The 18,726-nt window shown below is 40.0% G+C and overlaps 1 protein-coding gene across 10 annotated transcripts in view; it reads left to right on the top strand.

The window, feature by feature from the left end:
• Nucleotides 1–18,726, top strand: part of PDLIM5 (PDZ and LIM domain 5) — a 139,364-nt gene that overhangs the window by 100,474 nt on the left and 20,164 nt on the right. For 8 of the 10 annotated variants that reach the window (XM_063156592.1, XM_063156596.1, XM_063156595.1 and 5 more), the window contains 4 exons: nt 416–502; nt 1,264–1,419; nt 2,265–2,396; nt 10,502–10,665. In XM_063156592.1, coding sequence (XP_063012662.1) covers nt 416–502; nt 1,264–1,419; nt 2,265–2,396; nt 10,502–10,665 — 539 coding nt within the window. The remainder of the gene's footprint in view (nt 1–415; nt 503–1,263; nt 1,420–2,264; nt 2,397–10,501; nt 10,666–18,726) is intronic. The other 2 variants (XM_063156598.1, XM_063156597.1) reach the window with 1 other exon arrangement.

Genomic DNA, 18,726 nt, shown 5'->3' with positions numbered 1-18,726 from the left:
TTAAAGTAGCCTTTTGATCAAGGAGGAAAAGCAGTCATGGGTAGGAGATTGAGTTGGGTTCTGTTGGCGGAAGTTGGTTGCGCGAGGAGAATATAGTCACCCTAGCTACAAAATGTTTGTTTTTAAATTATCCAGTAGCCCAAAGTTTTTGGAGGAGAATACAAGCTTTAACTTGTGTAATCATGGGACGACATCCAGAATATAAGTATTTACCAATAGGGAGAGAAAGTGTTTCCCTCAGTAATGAACACTACAGGATACCTGAAAAAAACATACCCGTTTGGTTTGTTTGTTTATGGGTAAGGATAGCTTTAGGAAAAACAAATTAAATTAACTCCTGACCTTTAGTTAGTATTGCCAGAGGTGTAATAAGTGCTTGATTAATGACTTCTCTTCTCTTGCTGCTTTTGGGCAGGCATGAAGCATCTCTGCCTACTTGTGAAACAAATTCTTTTAATAAAATCTCAAGCTTTCAGTCTAAATCATCTGTAAGTCATACAAGGTAAATATTTTAAGGTATATCTACAGCAGGCTTCTAGGTGTAAGCAAGGTATTCAGACACTGGTTTTGCATTTAAATCTGGGTAATGGTATATTGTTCTGTAGGTATTTAGAGTGTTCTGTTCGTCTTTCTAGTTATTTAAAAAAATACACAGCAATTCAGTGGATAATCTTGAAATTTTAAAATAAGAACCCAAGTTAGAGGTTAGAAATTATTCGAGTTATTTAGGACCCTTGGATTTTCACTTTTTGTTTTTTTTCTGTTCAAATGCATTTCCACCTGTAAAATAAGTAGACCAAAATAAAAGGGGGTTACACACTGAATTTTGTAAGGGTGGCCCTGCAGAAATTATATCACTAAATATTCCAGTTTTCTATGTTTACTGTTTATTATGAAAAAGAGGACAAGGTGAATAATCTTCATGGCTAATTCTGTCTGCACCATGGAGACTTAAATGGATCCATGTGGAGAGTTCTGGGCCCTCGCTCTGTGGGAATGATCCAGGCATGTGAGGCAGTCTGTGATGAGGAATTTAAAGGCTGACAGGTGCTAAATGCACACTTGATGAGGGAATAGTTTTATTTGTGGGTGAAATCAAAATTGCTGTTCTCTATATTAGTATTCAAGTCGCTCACACATTGCCTGATGTCTCTGTGAGCTGGAAACTTCCATAACTCTCCAGTGGTTAATGTGGTCTGGTGTTGTACTGTATCTCTGTCAATCTTTCCTACTTTCTCTGTTTTCTCCTGCATTGGCTCAAAGCTTCTGTGCTGCAAAAGTAACACTGGAAGATCCTTCGGGAAATCTGCCGATCCTTGGACCTTCTCCTCCTCCAGCTCTTTCTCCTTTCGAGCAGAGATCAAAAATTAAGAGCATGGCTGCTGCTGCAGTGTCTGCTGCTATTGCTGCCCGGGCCAGGTAGACATCAACTTCAAAAGGAATGTTTTATAGGTTTGGTTTAAGGGGGTTCCAGTTCACACAAGAATAATTGGTCCCTGGCAGGGTTGTGAAATCAATAGGCTGTGTCACAATACTGGGCAAGTCATTAGAATATGTCCAAAGCTCCCATGCCCTATTTATAGCTTAGCTGCTCTGAACTTGGTGAGTAATTCCACCATTCTGTTCCTCATGATACCTGTTTTACAGTTCAGTTAGTAAATTAACTGTAAATAACATTTGTGTTACGTGAGTGACAAAGAATAATCTGTAATTTTGAGGAACTTTTTGATGCTTGAAAACAATAGCTTGCTGAGTTCCATCTAAATCTTTACTGCATTGCTTTTTATAAAGGCTTGCTTAGAGGAAACATTTTGACAAGTTTTTCGATCATCCATTCATATCGGTAAAATACTTTTTAATAGGCAATAATACCCATATTTTGGGTATTATTTGGGTATTTCTAAATTAGATAGATGCTCTAAGATGCTAATAAATTATGTGCTTTAGAAGGCATAAACAAAATCAGAAAACTAAAAAGGATGAAAACATTTTCTCATTTTTTAAAATTTTACTTTATTAATGGTAAAAATATACAAAGAACACACTTCTCACACCTTAGTGGGTTTTCTTATACCTCCCCTGAATTGTGCAGCCTCCACTTTGTGGGCTGCCTGTTTAGACACAATTCCTGCATCGCTTTTCCTGGGTTCATTTTCTCCAGATATGCTTTTCGTAAGGGCTTTTGGGTTGCCTGTGGTCCCAGCCGTCCCGAACTTCATGTGGTCACCTCCTTTGTTTGTGGGGTCTTTTTACGCGCCTGCTAGACTGCAGGAGCCTAGTGCCTACCGCTCGCTGCTGGATGCGCTGCTCGTCACGCCTGTTGCAAAGCCTGCCCTGCCGGCCAGCGCGCCCTCCAGGAAGTCCACAGGTGCTCTGGAGTTGCCAAAGAGCAAGAGGTATTGTCCAGGTGTGGTGTGTGGTTGGCACTTAGGGCTCACAGGGAGCTGGCTACTCCTTCAGAGCACATTTCTGTTGTCTGCATGCTTGTGCCTGTCCTGGTCTTTGACATGAGGTTACCAGCTCCAAACCCTGCTGCTTTCATCTCTGTGCACCCTGGACCTGCTGATGGTGTTTGTGCAAGTCCGCCATACTAAAGCAGAAGTTTCCTTTCCTCACTGGCTTCAAGTGCCCTCTAAATGCATGGTGATGCTTGTGTTGTGTCAGGAGCCTCTGAGGGAGACAGTATCACCCTACAGAGGCAGCCAGAGAAGAACAAGAGATCCTGGCTTGAAACTTCTGTGTGGGTGAATTATTTGCCACAGTTCCTTGAGCAACTAAGCGTCACGTTAGTTTATTTTTTTTAAAGCTCACTTTGAATGTATGAAATCAAATAACTGGCATGCAGGCCAGCAAGTGACTGTTTTAAAAATTATTTGCTGTCTCGGCTCTTTGTTCCAGTGCTGATTCTGTTCAGTGCACAGGACTGTTTGTTCTCCTTTCCTGACCACAGCAATGTTAGTGCTTGCTTCAGCGGAAAGCTCATTTTATGACTTCAGCTGCACAGGCAGGAGTCTGCTTGGTTATTTTACAGGGCAGTGTGTATTAAATTGTGCTAAGGAAGAAATAATCTATGGGTTTTCTTCTACCTATTTATATTTTCACAAGAGTTGGACCCTTCTATGGATAAGGCCCAACTATAAGTAGAGCTGAGATCCACTTGATGTAGGAACTCATGTTGAGTAACAAGTATTAGTTCTTTTTCTTCTCTTTCATGGCTTCCAAGGTGACCTCAGTCTCTAGAGAAGATTAAAGTAGCCCTAACCTCAGGGAGGGGAAATAGTAGTTTGTAAGACACAAAACTAACTTTATTTGTATCAAAATTTCTAACTTGTAGCATATCCACTTAAAAAAGATTAAAAAAGGAACATTGACAGAATTGTGGTGATATAATACAACTTAAAATACCAATTTTATTTTTGCCACTGAGTAATTACTAGAAAACCTTTTATGTACACATTGAAAGAGAGAACCTCTTGAGGAGTTCTGATACCTGTCTGCACTACAGGTGAAGCCCAAGCTATGTCATCAGCAAGACTCTATCCTTTAGCTGTGGTGTTTGTTTGGTGATACTTTAGTACAGTGAAAACAAATTCTCTGACTTCTCTTTTCTTTTTTCCTTCACTCACTAATGTGCATTGTTTATGGCAAGTGAAAATAGGTTATTACATTAATGGAAACTTTCTCCTTCCTGAATCTGTAACTGGCTTTCTGTTTGTCCATTGTTTGCTCACTGTATGGGGGAAGCTCTCCTGATGTTGAAAATTTATTTTGGAGATGCATTCGGTGTTGGGATTCCCAGAGTGTCTCCATTCAGTTGCTGTCCCTTACAAGTACGTGGGGCTGTGTGTTGGAAAAGGCAGGAAACAATGGAGAACTGGTTTCATTCTTCCACAGCTGAGGTCCAGTTTTGGAGGAGCTTAATCTGTTTTTTTCTTCCATCTGACAGAGCTGGAGAGAGATGTGCCAGGGAGTCAGAAGGTACACTGGGAGTACAGAGACCATATAAGCCTGTCCAAAAGACTATTTCAGTATTGGATATATATCAAGATTGAGGTTGAACGGCTTGAAATAAACATGCATGGATTTTTAGGGGGTTTTAAAGGTAACCTTTAAACTTGTGAAAAGTGAATTTTCTCTTAAACTGTTGTAGTAGCCAGGTTATCCTGGTTGTTCAGGTTGCTGCAACAAGGCTGTGGCATAAGGTGCTAAAGGAAGATGATCATTTCCAGGCTGTTAGGGACATCCCAAACAGGATATGACCTAAAATCTGGGACACGTGATATAGCAGTACATTTAGTCTGAGAACACTCTGCATAAAACTGCATTTTAAAAAGGATTTTTGCAGGAATAGCCAGTGTTGTCCTGAAGACAGCATAGAACAAATGAAGGTAATGATTTCTGGTTCCCATATTGACATCCTTATTCCTGAGCTGCTGCACTGGTAAGGAAGGAGAGGTTACCGGTAGATGGAGCTGAAGAAATGAAACTTTGTGCTGTCTTGTCCTGTTGAATAAAGGACCACAGCCTTTGCTGTATGACTTGAGAAACATGTAGGAAAAGAAGATAAATGTTGTGTCAGCAACTACATATTGTTACTGAATTTCAGCAAAGATCAAGCAAAACTAATCAATTATGTCAGGAAAAAAATAGTAGATTTGAGAGAAATGTACCCATTGAGTGTGAAGCTAGGTATTAAAATGTCTTTGCATTAAAATCCATCTAGTGACATACTGTGATATGTAAATGTATGTAATGCTGAAAAGTTGTTTTAAATGGCAGCTCACTTTATTCCACAATAAAATAGCTGATAAGAAAGGAGAGCTGAAATCTTACGTCCTATAACTAAAGAGAAAATATACAACAGAATGCAGTACACTAACTGGTTCAGATAGAACTAGGGCTGTTTGGCTCAACCAAGAAAGCCAAGTAATAAACTGCTTTGGAGTTCTCTGGCTCTTTTATATCTTTCATACCTTCAATGAAAAGGTAATGCATCTAATTTACCAAGGTAGCTTAGGCTTCTTTGCATTATCTCTGGGGACAGACTCAGGAAGGTTATAGCTATAACAAAAGTAGGGTGTTGATTCTCTTCTGCAGTAAGGTTCCTCCAGATATATTTCCCTTTATCCCTCTCACTTCACTGTCTCTGCTCCAAAAAGCTGGCTGTCTTAAACTGTTCTGTACTGGGTTGCTGCCAGAGTGCTTGACCTTTTTCTGGCTTAGTAACTGCCCTGAAGTGGTGGTGAGCATCCACACGTTTTCTTCCCCGCCAGACTCCTCTGTAATGGGATTTCTTGGGGGTGTGCAACAGCTATGCGGTCTTGCACTAAGCTGAGTGTTTCATCCTAATGGCAACAGGGATGGCCTTGAGTTTATGGGGCTTGCATGTTTTCTAACAAACAACACATATGCAGCACAGGAAATGATGTATTTAATGTCTCGCATGACCAAGAATTGGAGCTCTGCCTTAAAATTAAATGTCAAGGCAGAAACACTGGAAAATTTTGGGAAACACTAGCAAGAATGGGTGTTGACAGCCCTTTTGTTTTTGGCATGGCTTTTTGTTTATCTTCCTGATACTTTGCTACATTCAATTCCTTTAAAAAATGGTAATCTCACCTTGTGAGATAAGCACTGATGTTAACTCTGACAGAATACATACTCTGAAAGGTACTTTGAGTTATTTCTGTGTATAGAGCACTGCTTACAGAGGGGTTACACACTCCCTCCCTGTAATTTGATACAGAAATACCTCCACCCAGATGATTTTCTCTGCTCTTTCTTTCTATTACTTTATTTTGTTTTTCTTCTTTCTAGCAAGATACTGGAGCACTGTTAGGTTAAGACGAAATATAAACACTGGGCTTGTAGTAGGGATAAGGTCAGCACTTAGTGCTTCTTGGCTTCTGTTTCTCTATTTTTACACCAGAAAACCCTTGCAAAAAGCCATCTGTATTTCCCTTGTTCATGGAGTTTTGTTGTCATTTTCATACCTGCCCTTTTCTGGTTTCCTATATGTTTTTTCAGCTATTGTGTATTTTGATACCGGACAAAATGTAGCACATGACTTGTTTGACAAACAAATAAGATCTGAGATCCAGGTCACGGAATTCGTGGCTATCTGGAGAAAGATGTCCCTTAGATACTACCTGGCCTGTCCTGTCAGCAGATTTCCTGACACCACAGGAGACCTGTGCCCTACTTCCACAGTTGTTCTGGACAGCAGAGCAAGTTAGTTTAACAAAATACTTAAACCATCATTTATAGCCACAGAACTATTGGTAAAACACTGATGTACCAGACTGAGCTCTGGCTCAACTACTTATTTTTACAGATGGATAGCCACTATCTTGGGCTTGCGTGAGGAGAAGGTCCAGCCAAATCTCTTGAACCTGGTTGAGAAAGTCCATGTAACTTGGCCCTTATTATCACCTTACTGCTCTTAGAAGTTACATGACAGCAAGCTCAATTCCTTTTCAGTTATTTAGTAGGTCCTCCTTTGGCTGATAATATCATCTCCATTATTAGCTTCTTTAAAGTTTGTGTGAAGAAATTCTGGACAGCATTGAATAGGAATTGCCATGGAAGGATGGAGGGAGGTTTAGGCATTTATAACTCCAGATCATGTGTTTTTCTTATCTATTTTTTTTTTTGTTTTCTTGGGTTTCTGTTGGTTGGCTTTTTGGGGTGTTTTTGGTTTATTGGGGTTTTGGTTGGTTTTGGTTAGTTGGTTTTTTGTGAGTTTGGGGTTTTTGAGGGAGGAAGAAGCATCAAAACCTCTAAATACACTCAAAAGGAGTTTCTAGTGCAAATTTCTTAAAATGCCTCTAAAATGCATTCAGCCTGGTCTCTGAAAAACTGGTGCTTATATCAAGTGTGACTTGGACCCACTTCCTCCATCATAGGAGGAGAAATTACTACTCGCTTTTTCTGGTTTTTTTTCCCCCCCAATTTCCACGGTGCTTTTGTTCACCAGGAGACTGGGTAAGTCTGAGGAGCCTTTTGTGAGCTCTGAATAAAGTTTGCACTGGCACTGGAGCCTTGTGTGTCCTCCTCAAGCCTCCTGGCTGGTTCCCCAGGAACTTGTTTGTTTTCCATACACACACCTGATTTGATAAAATAAGACTGCACTGTGTGGTAGGAGCTGTTCTCCATGGAATTTCAGGCGTGTCTGTTAAGTACAAGCTAGCATATGTAAAAAATAGAGAGGTGTCTTTGGCTTGCTTCTTTGCCAGACATTTTTCTTGGGCTGTTTTTGCAATCTGTTTCCCTTGCAACCCACTTCCAGAATTATTTTGATTAGTCTTCCCATAGCTTATTAATCTAAATTCTCATGGGTTTTCAGGACACAAGACTGAGTCTGACAGACTCATGTTTCACTATTCCTTGGTTCTTGCAGTGTTAAAACCCCTTGCCCAAAGGTTGACAGCAGAGTATTCACGGCTTGCAGGAAATGTTAGCTTGCAGGGATGAGCCTCATGTTTCCATTAGTTTTTATCTTGGAAAACTTTGATTTTTGCTGTAAGTATTCATCAGGTGGAGAAGGAGGATTTTAAGAGTTATGGAACATAGTGGAAATGTTAATGCTGGAGGCAGAAGGTAGGTGTGTCATTAATAATATACAAGTGTTCTGACATTAAAATGTTCTTGACCTGAAGCTGACCTGTGAGAGTCAGCTGGGAAGTCTGAGAAAGTGTTCACACAGAGCTTGGTAAATACATTAGGTTTATCATCCTCCCTCAGCTTCCCAGTGACAACACTGAAAAGCAGGTGGGAACTCTCTTCTAAAATACATTTTTTTTCTTAAATTTCAGTATATTTTTTTCTCTTCAAATCCTATATTTTCTAGATGGTGAAACTTGGGTCATCATTGTACAATATCTTAGTGAGTTGCAAAATACTAGTGGGGCAAATTGTGGGCATTGTACAGCCACTTGTAGAAAATGTGTGCTTCTGGAAAGATCCATGACTGTATTTGTAAAGCTGGATAACAATAACTAGAGTTTGAGTGTTCCTCAGTGTGGAAAAACATGGAGTAAAGTGTTGAGGAGTTAACTTTGCAGCATGAATTTCAAGTTGAGTTTAAAAGGTTGAACCTCTTATGAGGGAGACATTGCTGAGGGTGCAATGCATCTTTGAAAATGAGACATAGATAAATCTTTCTGCAGAGAACATTGCATGTGCACTCACAGCCACCTGATTGGAGGCTGTAATTCCAAAGAAATGGTGCATTATTTCATTTAGGCAGCCATGGGTGGGCACTGTCACACAGTGGAGACTTGCCAAGCTGCAGTAGCAGTCTGCCGGTAAACTTAACAGGCTGAGCTAGTGGCTTGAGTTTATACAATTTTTGCTTTGAAGAATCAGAGATGCAATACAAAGGGTGTCCAAGACCTTTCAGAAGTTTTGCCCTGAGGCCAGTAACATCCTCTCTGTCAGAGTGATGGCTTCAGGCTTGTCCCTTGAGAAGATTCTTCCTTGAGGCTCCTGGCACAAAAAACTTCCAGAGGTGATAAAAAACATCAGAAGTAGCTTATACCTGGGTTCTATAATTGTCTTTTAGTTTGGGATCATTAGGGTTTCACCTTATTTCTGAATGGAAGCCTGAGTGTCTCCAACATTGTGTTGCTTCAGGAGCTGCCATGCCGCGTCATTCATGAGCCTTAGAATTTGACCACAAAAATGGCAACAGTGGAGTTTCCAATCAGCATTGCAATGCGCCTTGTGGGCTTCCCTCAAGATGCTTCCTTGCCATCTTCTCCCTGGAGGGAACCATTTCTGCTTGTCTGAAATCCATTTTTGCTTGTTGAGTAGCCTCTGCTTGTAAAAGATAGCTGCTGAGTCAGCGGGATTTTTTTATTTCTGACTGCTGATTTGTATTATTTATGACTTATATATTCCAGGCAAAGGCAGTGAAGAGGTGCTAGACTTGAAAAGTTATTTGACAAGCAGTAATGAGCCTCTTGGATGGAGAAGGAGGAAACTTTCTTTTTTTAGCATCAACAGTGCTAACAAGGAATTCTTAAAGTTGCAGTGGGGCTCTGGCCTGGATTGGGTTTGATGGGTTACATGTCAAATATATTCAACAGTACAGAAGGATGTTTCTGTAACAATGAAATTGCAGACATGCACTTTTTTCATTGTGGAAGCCAATCCTAAACTACCTTGTCGTTTTCAACCACTGCTGCTACTTCACATCAGAGGGTGCTTACCTATTTTTTTTCTTTCAATCTGCATTAACACTTTTATGCCCTGTATCTCCACTGCCTCAAAATCTGCCTGTAATAAAGACTTGGAACATGAGTCTCAAAGGAGTATAACGTGCACGTTCAATGCCTCCGTTTGAGCTACACAAATGCCTTTAAATATCTTTTCAGCATTTGAAGATAATGGAATGCAAGGTCTCAGTTTGTGCTTCTCTGGGCACACTGCACACAGTAAATCCACCAGTGCTGGCTACCAAAGCCTGCAATTGCCATAGTTGTTACTCATTAAACTGAGCATTCTGGTTTATTCTGCAAACTGGGAATGACTTTTTTTATCCCTTACCTGGAAGAAGATTCTAAACACATGAATTATTACCCTGTAAATCTGGAGATGACAAAAAAAAAATCAAGGTTATGAACCTTTGTTTTGGCCTCATGGTGTGTTCAAGTTGTTGCATGTCATACAGGCAAGGTAATACTGTGCATGTGCAACACTTGTAAAGTAAAAATAGCTCATGGATTTTTACTTTACAAACTTGGCACAATCTGTAATTCTGGGAATGACCCTGGTGAAAATACACATGGTGCACATGTGCTGAAAATTTGTTTTTCTTCAATAGAAGAAAGAATACAAGGCTTCTAGTGTGTTACCAGTGGGTTTCTAAATTGTGCAAAATATGTTTTTGGAATGGTATTTCACGTATGTATTTGGCTGTATTTCACAATGTTGTTAATTTCATGGTTTTGATGTACATTTGTTTTGTAAATTATCTTCATTAGTAATTACTCCTCTACTTTGACTGTTTTAAATTATTTATTTTCAGCTGCCCAAAGGCAAGTGAGAAATGTAAAATGTTCTTGCTATCAGTGTAATTAGTGGCTGCTTGCACTCCATGTGGATTGTGATTGAGTTCAGTTTTTATCATGTGTGTTTTTAAAGAGCTAAAAGAGTTCTGCCAACCCTTAAAGTATAAAAGCAGCTGTAAAGTGCTCTAAAGAGGCAATATAAAATATCATGCATGTTGTTTAATGACCAAAGAAACTTACAACTCTTTTAAAATGAAAATTGTGAAGGGGTTTAGTTGACTCTGTTGACTTTTGGCAGACCTTACTCAAATGTCCAGTTCTTAGAAAGCAGCTTCAGGGTGTAACTGCCACAGCATTGTTGGTGATGACAGATAGTGGGTGCTGCATTGTTGCCCTGGGGTGAGGGAATGCCACTCCACATCTCCATTTCACAAGTTCTCCTGTTCTAGCAAGAGGCATTTATTTACTCTTCCCTGGTTTCTGAACAGTGATTCCCTGGAAGCTGCCCAGCCTGCCCCGGTGAGGAGCGTCCCTGCCTGCCAGGACAGCGTGGATGTGAGACCTGCTCCTGCCAACTCCTCACCTGCCCCAGCCCTCAAGCCTGTGGCACCCCTGGGTTCTGCCAAGGGCTGGCAGCCTCCAAGCCAAGCAGGTAACTCCCAGACAGGCTTTTCTTGCTCACCTAAAGGCCTTTGGGTGCCTCAGGAAAACAAACTTCACCTTGGGCGTAAAAACAACAGGCTTCCAATGGCTGTTTTGAGTTTTGAGAACAGGCCAGTTTGCTGGGAAAAGAGAAGAAAAACCAATTCAGCCATTTTACTAAACCCTTTGTAAGTAGCCTCATAGATGCAATTAATTTCACAAACAAAATCAGTTGCCTCACACCTCTATTAAAGGCATTTATACCAACCAATTATATGTATATACACCCCACAGTTTCATCTTGGTGCTTCCCATGTGACTGTAGATTCAAGCATATCCCATGCTATTCCAGGTGGGAATATTGACATACGTCAATATTATCCATATACATGTGTTTTCCAAGTGATCTTTTCAGAAGTACTAGTTAGTTTAAAAAAAGATAAAAAAGGCTGAAGCACCAGAATGTTTATGTATTTGACATCTGTAGGTTTTATTTGAGCAGGGTGCCAGATTAATACGTAGGTTTGGATTGCAGAGATGTGTGTAGAAATTCTTACAAGGACAATTCACATAGCTTCTACCTTTGAATGAACTTTAGTGATTTCTAAACCTTTGAACCCACACTAGAATGTGTTATATCTGCAAAGCATTCTGTTTTCTTTATGAGCACTCCTATGTTATTAGATGATACAGTGTGTATGTGCGACTGTGTACTGAGGTTTTCATAGTATTACATCCGGTATTTACTTGGGATAATTTTTTAAGCTGAATCAGTCTTTGGTGCTGAATTAAACTTGTGTAGTAATTTCAAATTACTGTGTTATTAATTAGGCTTTAGATTCAGATTTTTCTTGCTAATGTGAGAGGAGTAGTCTTGATTCTCTTTCTGACAGGATCAATTATGCTAAATAGCTGTGTTTGTTTGGTTTTGTTCTATGTAAGGGTTTTCCTTCTTTTGAAGTATATCCAGTCCCAAAATGGAATCATAGAAGCCCTGGCATGAAAATAAAGAAAAAAAAATACAGTGTTAATGCTTCATGTTTTATAATGGCTTTGGCACTTCTGATTGAATGCTGTGGTTGGTAGCAAGTTGTTGTATTTTGGTTGGGCTGTGCAGTTCTGTAGGAAGCCTCAAGATGGCAATGCATTGTCATTGCTGTACTTTCCTGGCAAATAGTGACTCTGCTAATGAGGGCAAGGTAAAGACTTCTTAAAATTTACATCAGTTTCATTCTAGCATTCTCTGTTTTACTTCTCTGAGTTAGCTAGCATTAGAAGGGAAAAAAAACCTCAAAATGAACAGGAACAACAGAAGCTGCAAGACTTTTTAAAGTTACCTTTTTGGTAGCATGTGTGCTTAAGGCAAGCTTTTGTGGGCATGCCATAATCCTGCATTTTTCTAAGTGACTGTACTTCACAGTTGATATAACTTTGTCTCACCAAGTGATGAATTATTTAACTTGCATAGAAACCACCCATGATTTTGGAGTTTCTGTAGTACCACGCTCATTTTTAGTATGTTGGTAGGTGTTGCACTGCTACATCCTACTAGCATGCTCTAGTATTAATAGGAGTCAAATGTTCAACATAGCCTTTTTTAAAGATGTTTATGAACAAGAGAGTTTTAAAGAGATTTCTGAAAGTACACTTGACTCTGTAGTGGTCTGGAAATCTATGCCTATGCTCTTGCATAATGTGAATTTTTTTTTTTTTTTCCATCAGAGATACCAAGTAGGCAAGGGAGAGGGAAAGCCAGGTGGAAAATTTTTGATTGTTATGTTCCAGAACAGCTTAAAGAAAACTTAGAAACTTCATACTGGTAGAGAAGCTGGTGGGAAGAAACAATCATGAGGATGTCAGCTTTGTGCTGTCTTGATGAAGTGTTCTGAGATGCACTGCTTAAGTTCCAAAGAAGCAAAGCTGTTACCTCTCCCAGAAAATATTGGGGGAGCCAGAAATAAAAGCTATAGGAGAAAGAGGCATTGAAGACTCAGAGTTCCCTAAAACTGGGAAGTACAGGGAAGATAATGCAGCCGTGTGAACAGCAACTGCCCAGGAATTAAGAGGGTGGGATGAGTACGATGTCCCAGATGCCAGAGGAGCTTCAGTTCACATTTGCACCTTAGGAACACAGAGAGTCGCCAACTACCATGGGAAGCCAGTCTGTGCTTGTCCCCTGTAGGTGCAACAGCAGTCAGACAGGTAAAACTGTTTCAATAATTGAGTGTTTTGATACAATTAGTCAGATGTTGAAAAAAAGAAAGGCTAAGTGTTTCAGAGAATGCTTGGACTTCAGTTCTGCGGTTTCTTTGCAGTCTGTGAGCATAAAGTTTTCCTTAAAGTAAAATTTCCAGTGCTCCACGGGCCAAACAAAATTTGGCTTCATAGGCCATAAGCCGAAAAAAATTTTAGACTAAAAAAGTCCTTTGATTTCATAGCTGAAGTCTACCTTAGGAAATAATTAGAAGGAAGATACAATCTTATGTCAATGTGTAGTGGTATGCTATTAATAGCAGAAATGTATTGGGAGCACAGTTTTGTGGCTCTGATACCACTCACCCTTCTAATGAATATTGTTTCTAACACCAAGTTGTTTCCAAAGCAAAACAGGCATGTCATAGGATTTTGTTTGTGCCTGGGGAAGCTGTAAGATGCTGATTGATGATGTGGCATGAAGATTGCCAGTGATTTTATTAAGTTGTCTGACTTCAGAGGTCTGTCATTTGGATAGACAGCATCTTGTCAATTATTAGTTGAAAAGATCTCTTTCTTGGATAGACCAGAGAATACCATTTTTTTTTTTTTTTTTTTTAGCATCACTGTAGGGGTTTGAGGTGATTTGTTGATTGTTGTTGGTTTTTCTTTTTTGAGATTGTGCAGAGATGTCTGAAGGTGTCAGGGATTTTGTTGTGAGGTATGAGCTATTTCATGACCTGATGGTTCAAAGTTGAATGGCTGAGATAGTGAACCTGGAGATGCTTCAGGGACTGAGTTTCTCTACAGAAGTCTCATGATCCAAGTGGATCTCATGATGATAGCACCTTTGGGCCTGAATTATCCTCATTGGCTGTGGGGAGCAATCATGAGTGCTACTATGCTAGTTGTCCACTATGCTGGTTACAGAGGTTTTATTTCTCTTTGGAACAAAATCCTAAATACTATGGGATTCCTCAGTGATTTACTAGAGGAAAAGAGAGGTGGTGCCTCATGCTTTCTTTTAAGACATGGGTAAGAAGCTCAATAATCTCCAATTTTTTTTCTATTGTTGAAACAAGTAAAAACATACTATTACTGTATGTTATATGTGCAGACTGGAATTTAGAATAGTTCTCACTTCATTTTTCTTGAGCTTCATTATGAAGCTCTACTCACCTACCAGAGGCAGAAGATTTTTACAAGATTGTTTTAAATCGCAAAATGAAATAACCCAGAGCATCCTGGCTACATTGCAGTGAGCTATTCTGTATTTGATAACTATGACTCTACACTTACATAGCATGGTTCACCCCCAAGGAACCCCAAAGCCCTTTCTAGTCCTGGGCAAGGACACCGTGCATGCCCAGGAATGGCTTTCACTCACCAGTGCCACGCAGCCACCTCGTGGGTGACAGATGACAGCTGCTTGTCAGCGTGCAGTGACATTCCACGGCAACTTGAAAGGAAGTGAATAGCACCGTGGCAAATTGAGGACAATCTCAGAAGGTGTAATTGCCTGCTAAGCACAGCTACACCAGCTTGAGTCAGTCCAGGAGACAAACTGTTCTCAGGGAGAGTGCAGCAGGATCGATGATGGTCAGAAGCAGTCAGGACTTCCAGTGTTACATTTCTCACATGAAATTGCCTTCTCTTACCTGACATTTTTCAAATTTGTTGCTGGGGGGTGAGCTGCTGATGCATGGGGACCGCAGGGGCTGTGTGCCAGGCACAGCACTGCCAGTCCCACACCCTGCCTTCCAGTACAGCATCCCGCTGGCTCGCTGGGGTCCCATGGGATGGCAGGGGACCTGTGGGGAGCTGTTATACAGCTGGTGGCCAGAAAGGCTGGTTTGCTTCTTGGAAAGGGGAGTTTCACTGCAGTCGATGCCCTTTGTTCCTCCTGGGCCTTGCAGCTGAGTTAGAAGAATGGGATGGGAAAGGTTTGTGGTAGAAGGGTTCAAAGCTGGTGTTTTAAGTGACCCTTTCCTCAGATGTGCCAGTTCCCTTATTCCCAGGGTCTCTCTCAGCCTGGTATCACTGGGATATATAATCCCCTTCCAGCAGAGCTGCTAGGGAATGTCAGCATATTTTGCAATATGCACAACTGTCAGTTGCCTAATCCTGAGCAAGCACATGTGTTAAGCACATGATCCCTTCAGCAGAGGGAACACACTTAGAAACTGGCTGCAAGCACATAAAAAGCACTCCCTAGAAAACTTTGTTTTAAAAATTCTGCTATTTCCTTGAAGTTGTTTTTGTGTACTTGGTAGCCTTGAATTTACCTCCTCTGGAGTTATCTATAGCTTTCTTTCTGCCTTTTCTTTTTTTATATTCCATTCTCACAATAATATGAAAATTTTAAAAGAAAAGAAAATACAAGCCTGTTCCTAGGCGTGACTTGACATCGTGGTCTATTGGCAGTTTGAGTCTTTGTTTCCTTCCTTGCTACTTATTCTGCTACTTATTTATGTAGACAAAATGGGATAAAAATTATATATCAAACTGTGGAGTTTGGCCATCAGGCAAACAGTATGGAGCTGTGGAGAGGGAGGAAGGCACCAAGATACATTGTGCTTCACAAAATGCTTGTACTGCCAGTAAGTCCTTAAGGAATTAAGTACCATAGAGGGATGGACTGCAGCAGTTTTCCTCCTTGTCTCTTTTGTTTTTCTGTGTTTCATTTGTGATTGCACCAGCCTTTATGTCAATTTTGTTGATCTTACAAGCTATACAGGCTGGGTAAGTTAAGTTGATAGCTTTGGGAATACTTCTGCATGGAAAAAGCAACCATCACAGTGATCATCAAGTTCTGCAATTTTGTTTTTAGGACCCTCTCATAATAATTTATTTCCTTTGTAGAAGATGAATTTAAAAGCAGGACTAGTTATAGGAGCTCAACGAGCTACTTGCCCATTGAGGGCCAAGGTCTGAATATGGGGAAGAAACTGGGTTAACACTGCTAGTCGTTAAGACAAATTCTTACACTGTTGGTATGGCCTCTGTTAAAAATAGGTCCCAAAACTGTTCCACCATTTTTGTCCAAAAAAGATTGCAAAAGGTTGCTGCTCAATGATGTAGTCACCATTCATGAAAGCAGAAAGTCTTCTCCATAAAAATGTTATGATTGACAGGTCAAAATACAAAACCTTTCTGATCCTGGTTTATGGACTGTAATTAATTTTTCATCTAATCTAGATTATTATATCATCATGTGACAGCAAACCACAAGAGTTTGTTCTTACAAGTTAATTAATGTGAAGTCGCTTAGCCAAGCAAAACCCATTGTGAAACCAGAGTAATTTATAAATGTTAACCATAACTTGATGGCAGTATGAAATTTTAACTCCTGTAGAGTTAGTGAAAAAAATTGGTGTGTTTCTAAAACTTGAATGTTGATCTTTAAGAAGGGGCAGATCATAGTAATGGTGCAGAAATGTACCACCTGCTTTTCAGAGACAGAATGACCTGCTGTACTTCAGTACGAGATCTGCTGAATAGAAACTCAGTTTTTCTGTTACAAACATGACCTTTGACAATTTTCCTATGTTTTGGTTTTTCCAAATTCATGTGCTATTGAATTATTTGCAGTACTTGGACAGATGCATATTTCTTTGTGTTCCTTTAAACAGAGATGCAGAGATTTTTTGGCTCTACGCTTATTTCACACACATCAAGTGGGAACATTCGCTGACTTCCAAAATTCCATGTTCATTGTCTTTGATTTGTTAAAAAGTAACTTCTTGTCACAGACTGACTCACCAGATCAGTTCCTCTCCATTAGCTATCACCAGCTCGGAGCAGTGGTGTGTCCTGTTCAGATGCACAGGTGTAGGGCATCCAAGAATTATACCTAATATTTGTTCAGCAGATGAAAAGCCAGAATTCCTCTGGTAAATGCAGTTATTGGAATTCAGCGTTAAACATCAGCTTCATTAAACTTACAGATAATTTACATGAGACTGGACAGACATGCTCTCTGCAGGCATTGCCAAGCTGTCGAGTTCAGGAGAGGAACTAAAAGCAAGGGGGGTAAAATCTTATCTGCAGAAAGCTACCAAATGGGTTTCCATACTGTCACTGCAGAAAAATGCAACACTGTAGTACAGGACTTGGTTTTCTCTTTCTTCTTGAGTCGCTTTTTCGATAAAAGCAACGCCAGTTGTGCCAAATTTGTGACGGTATGTGATGTAACAAATCAGACGGAGACAAGCTGAGCGAGCCAAAACCACCATACTCATTTTAATTAAGATGCTTTACAGCTAATTTACCCGGAGCCTTTCCAGTTGAAAGGCTGGTTACTAACACAGGAACTAGTCCCTCTAGTGCAGGGGCTGTTGAAATGGGGCCAAGGTGACACCTGTTTTGATTTTCCACGGGTGCATACAGCTTTCACCCAGCATTTAAAGACATGATAATGGTTTAATTCATCCTGTTCTGCCTTTTATCAGCAAAAGGAGTTTAGCTCTGACTGTGTTTCCAAGACTTCATGAGAAACAAAAGAAACAACTACAGAATACAGGGGTTGAACTTTGCGTTTGTTGGGGGAGTTTTTTGAGGTTTTGGTTTTTTTCTCACCTTGTGCTTGTGCTGTAGCATTCTGCACTGAACTTGTGTGATTTTGTGCGGGCCTGGGAGTGGATGGGGTGTTGCATGCAGCCAGAGCAGTGAGCTGACAGCAGAGCTTTTCAGACACATTGCTTCATCCGGCCATCTGTTTGGTTTTGAGGGAAGGAACAGGAAGATTTCTTACACTACAAATATATTACTAAAAGTCAGAAAATTGGACGTATTAAGCTTTATATTTTCCATTTATAATACAGTAGTTTGATTGCAGTGTATAAATCACTGAGTTAGAGCACTTTAAAATGAAGTTCTGGCACTCCCACTGCTTCAAGTAGCATTGTTATTTATAGATATTACATGAGGGCTGATGTTATGTTTAAGTGAGCGTTAAACAGTCCAGGCTGTTGTATTGTTGCTACGCACCAGAGAACCTCTGTCAAAGTGACTTTGGCACCGCTGCATATCCGCCTTTCTCCCTTTGTCTTCCAAACCTTTCAGCAGTGTTTGCAGTTATCCATGTGCTCAGCGATGGAACAACCTATTGTTAGACTAACAAGGGCAAAGTCACACTGGGATTTTTAAAAAAGGGGGGAAAAAAAGGCAGTTCTTTACCCTGCCTAAAAGATTGTTAAATATTAAACTGGCCATACCAAGGAGTTCAGTGAAAGCAAACACTGTGGGTTTGCTAAACCTAATAAAGTAGAAAGTTAATAGTCAGGGACAGAGGGGTTTTGGTTTTAAGGAAAAAAGCAATGACAATACATCAGTGTAAATCAATAGTGCTTTACAATGTTTAATTAAAAAAGAGTGAAGTGAAGCCTAGAAAACTTCAAAATTTGGCCATAGACATCTTCTCATAACTTGCACAGAACCCAAATCTCTCTGTTACTCAAGTCAGAATAGCTCCTGCTGGAGTGTATAATTCTTATAAATTATTTATTTTATTTATTAATTGAATTTATTTCAATTGATTCTATGATTTTAGTTTTAAATCTTCAAACCACCAAAGTTGCTGTCCTTTGTCCCATTTCAAGCAACAGAGGTGGCAACAGGAAAATATGGGTGATTTCTTTTTCCATTACTAATCAGTCACCATTTGCAATTAAAAATGTGCATGTGCCTTGACACATCTTGGATAATGGAGCATCTATCTCCCCAGTATTCCTTGAGAACAAAGCTGCTGATCATATGTGTAATATATAAAAAGCAAAGTGTAAAACACAAACTACAGGAGAGCTCAGACTGGTTGCTAAGAGTTGAGAGGTTTTCACTTAGATTGGGTGTAAAGATTTGTACCTACTTTGGCATTCCT

This window comes from Melospiza melodia, chromosome 5 (genome assembly GCF_035770615.1).
Source record: "Melospiza melodia melodia isolate bMelMel2 chromosome 5, bMelMel2.pri, whole genome shotgun sequence".
In the NCBI taxonomy this organism is placed as follows: domain Eukaryota; kingdom Metazoa; phylum Chordata; class Aves; order Passeriformes; family Passerellidae; genus Melospiza; species Melospiza melodia.
The sequence above is the reverse complement of the archived record's forward strand: the minus strand, read 5'-3'. Positions and strand labels throughout refer to the sequence as shown.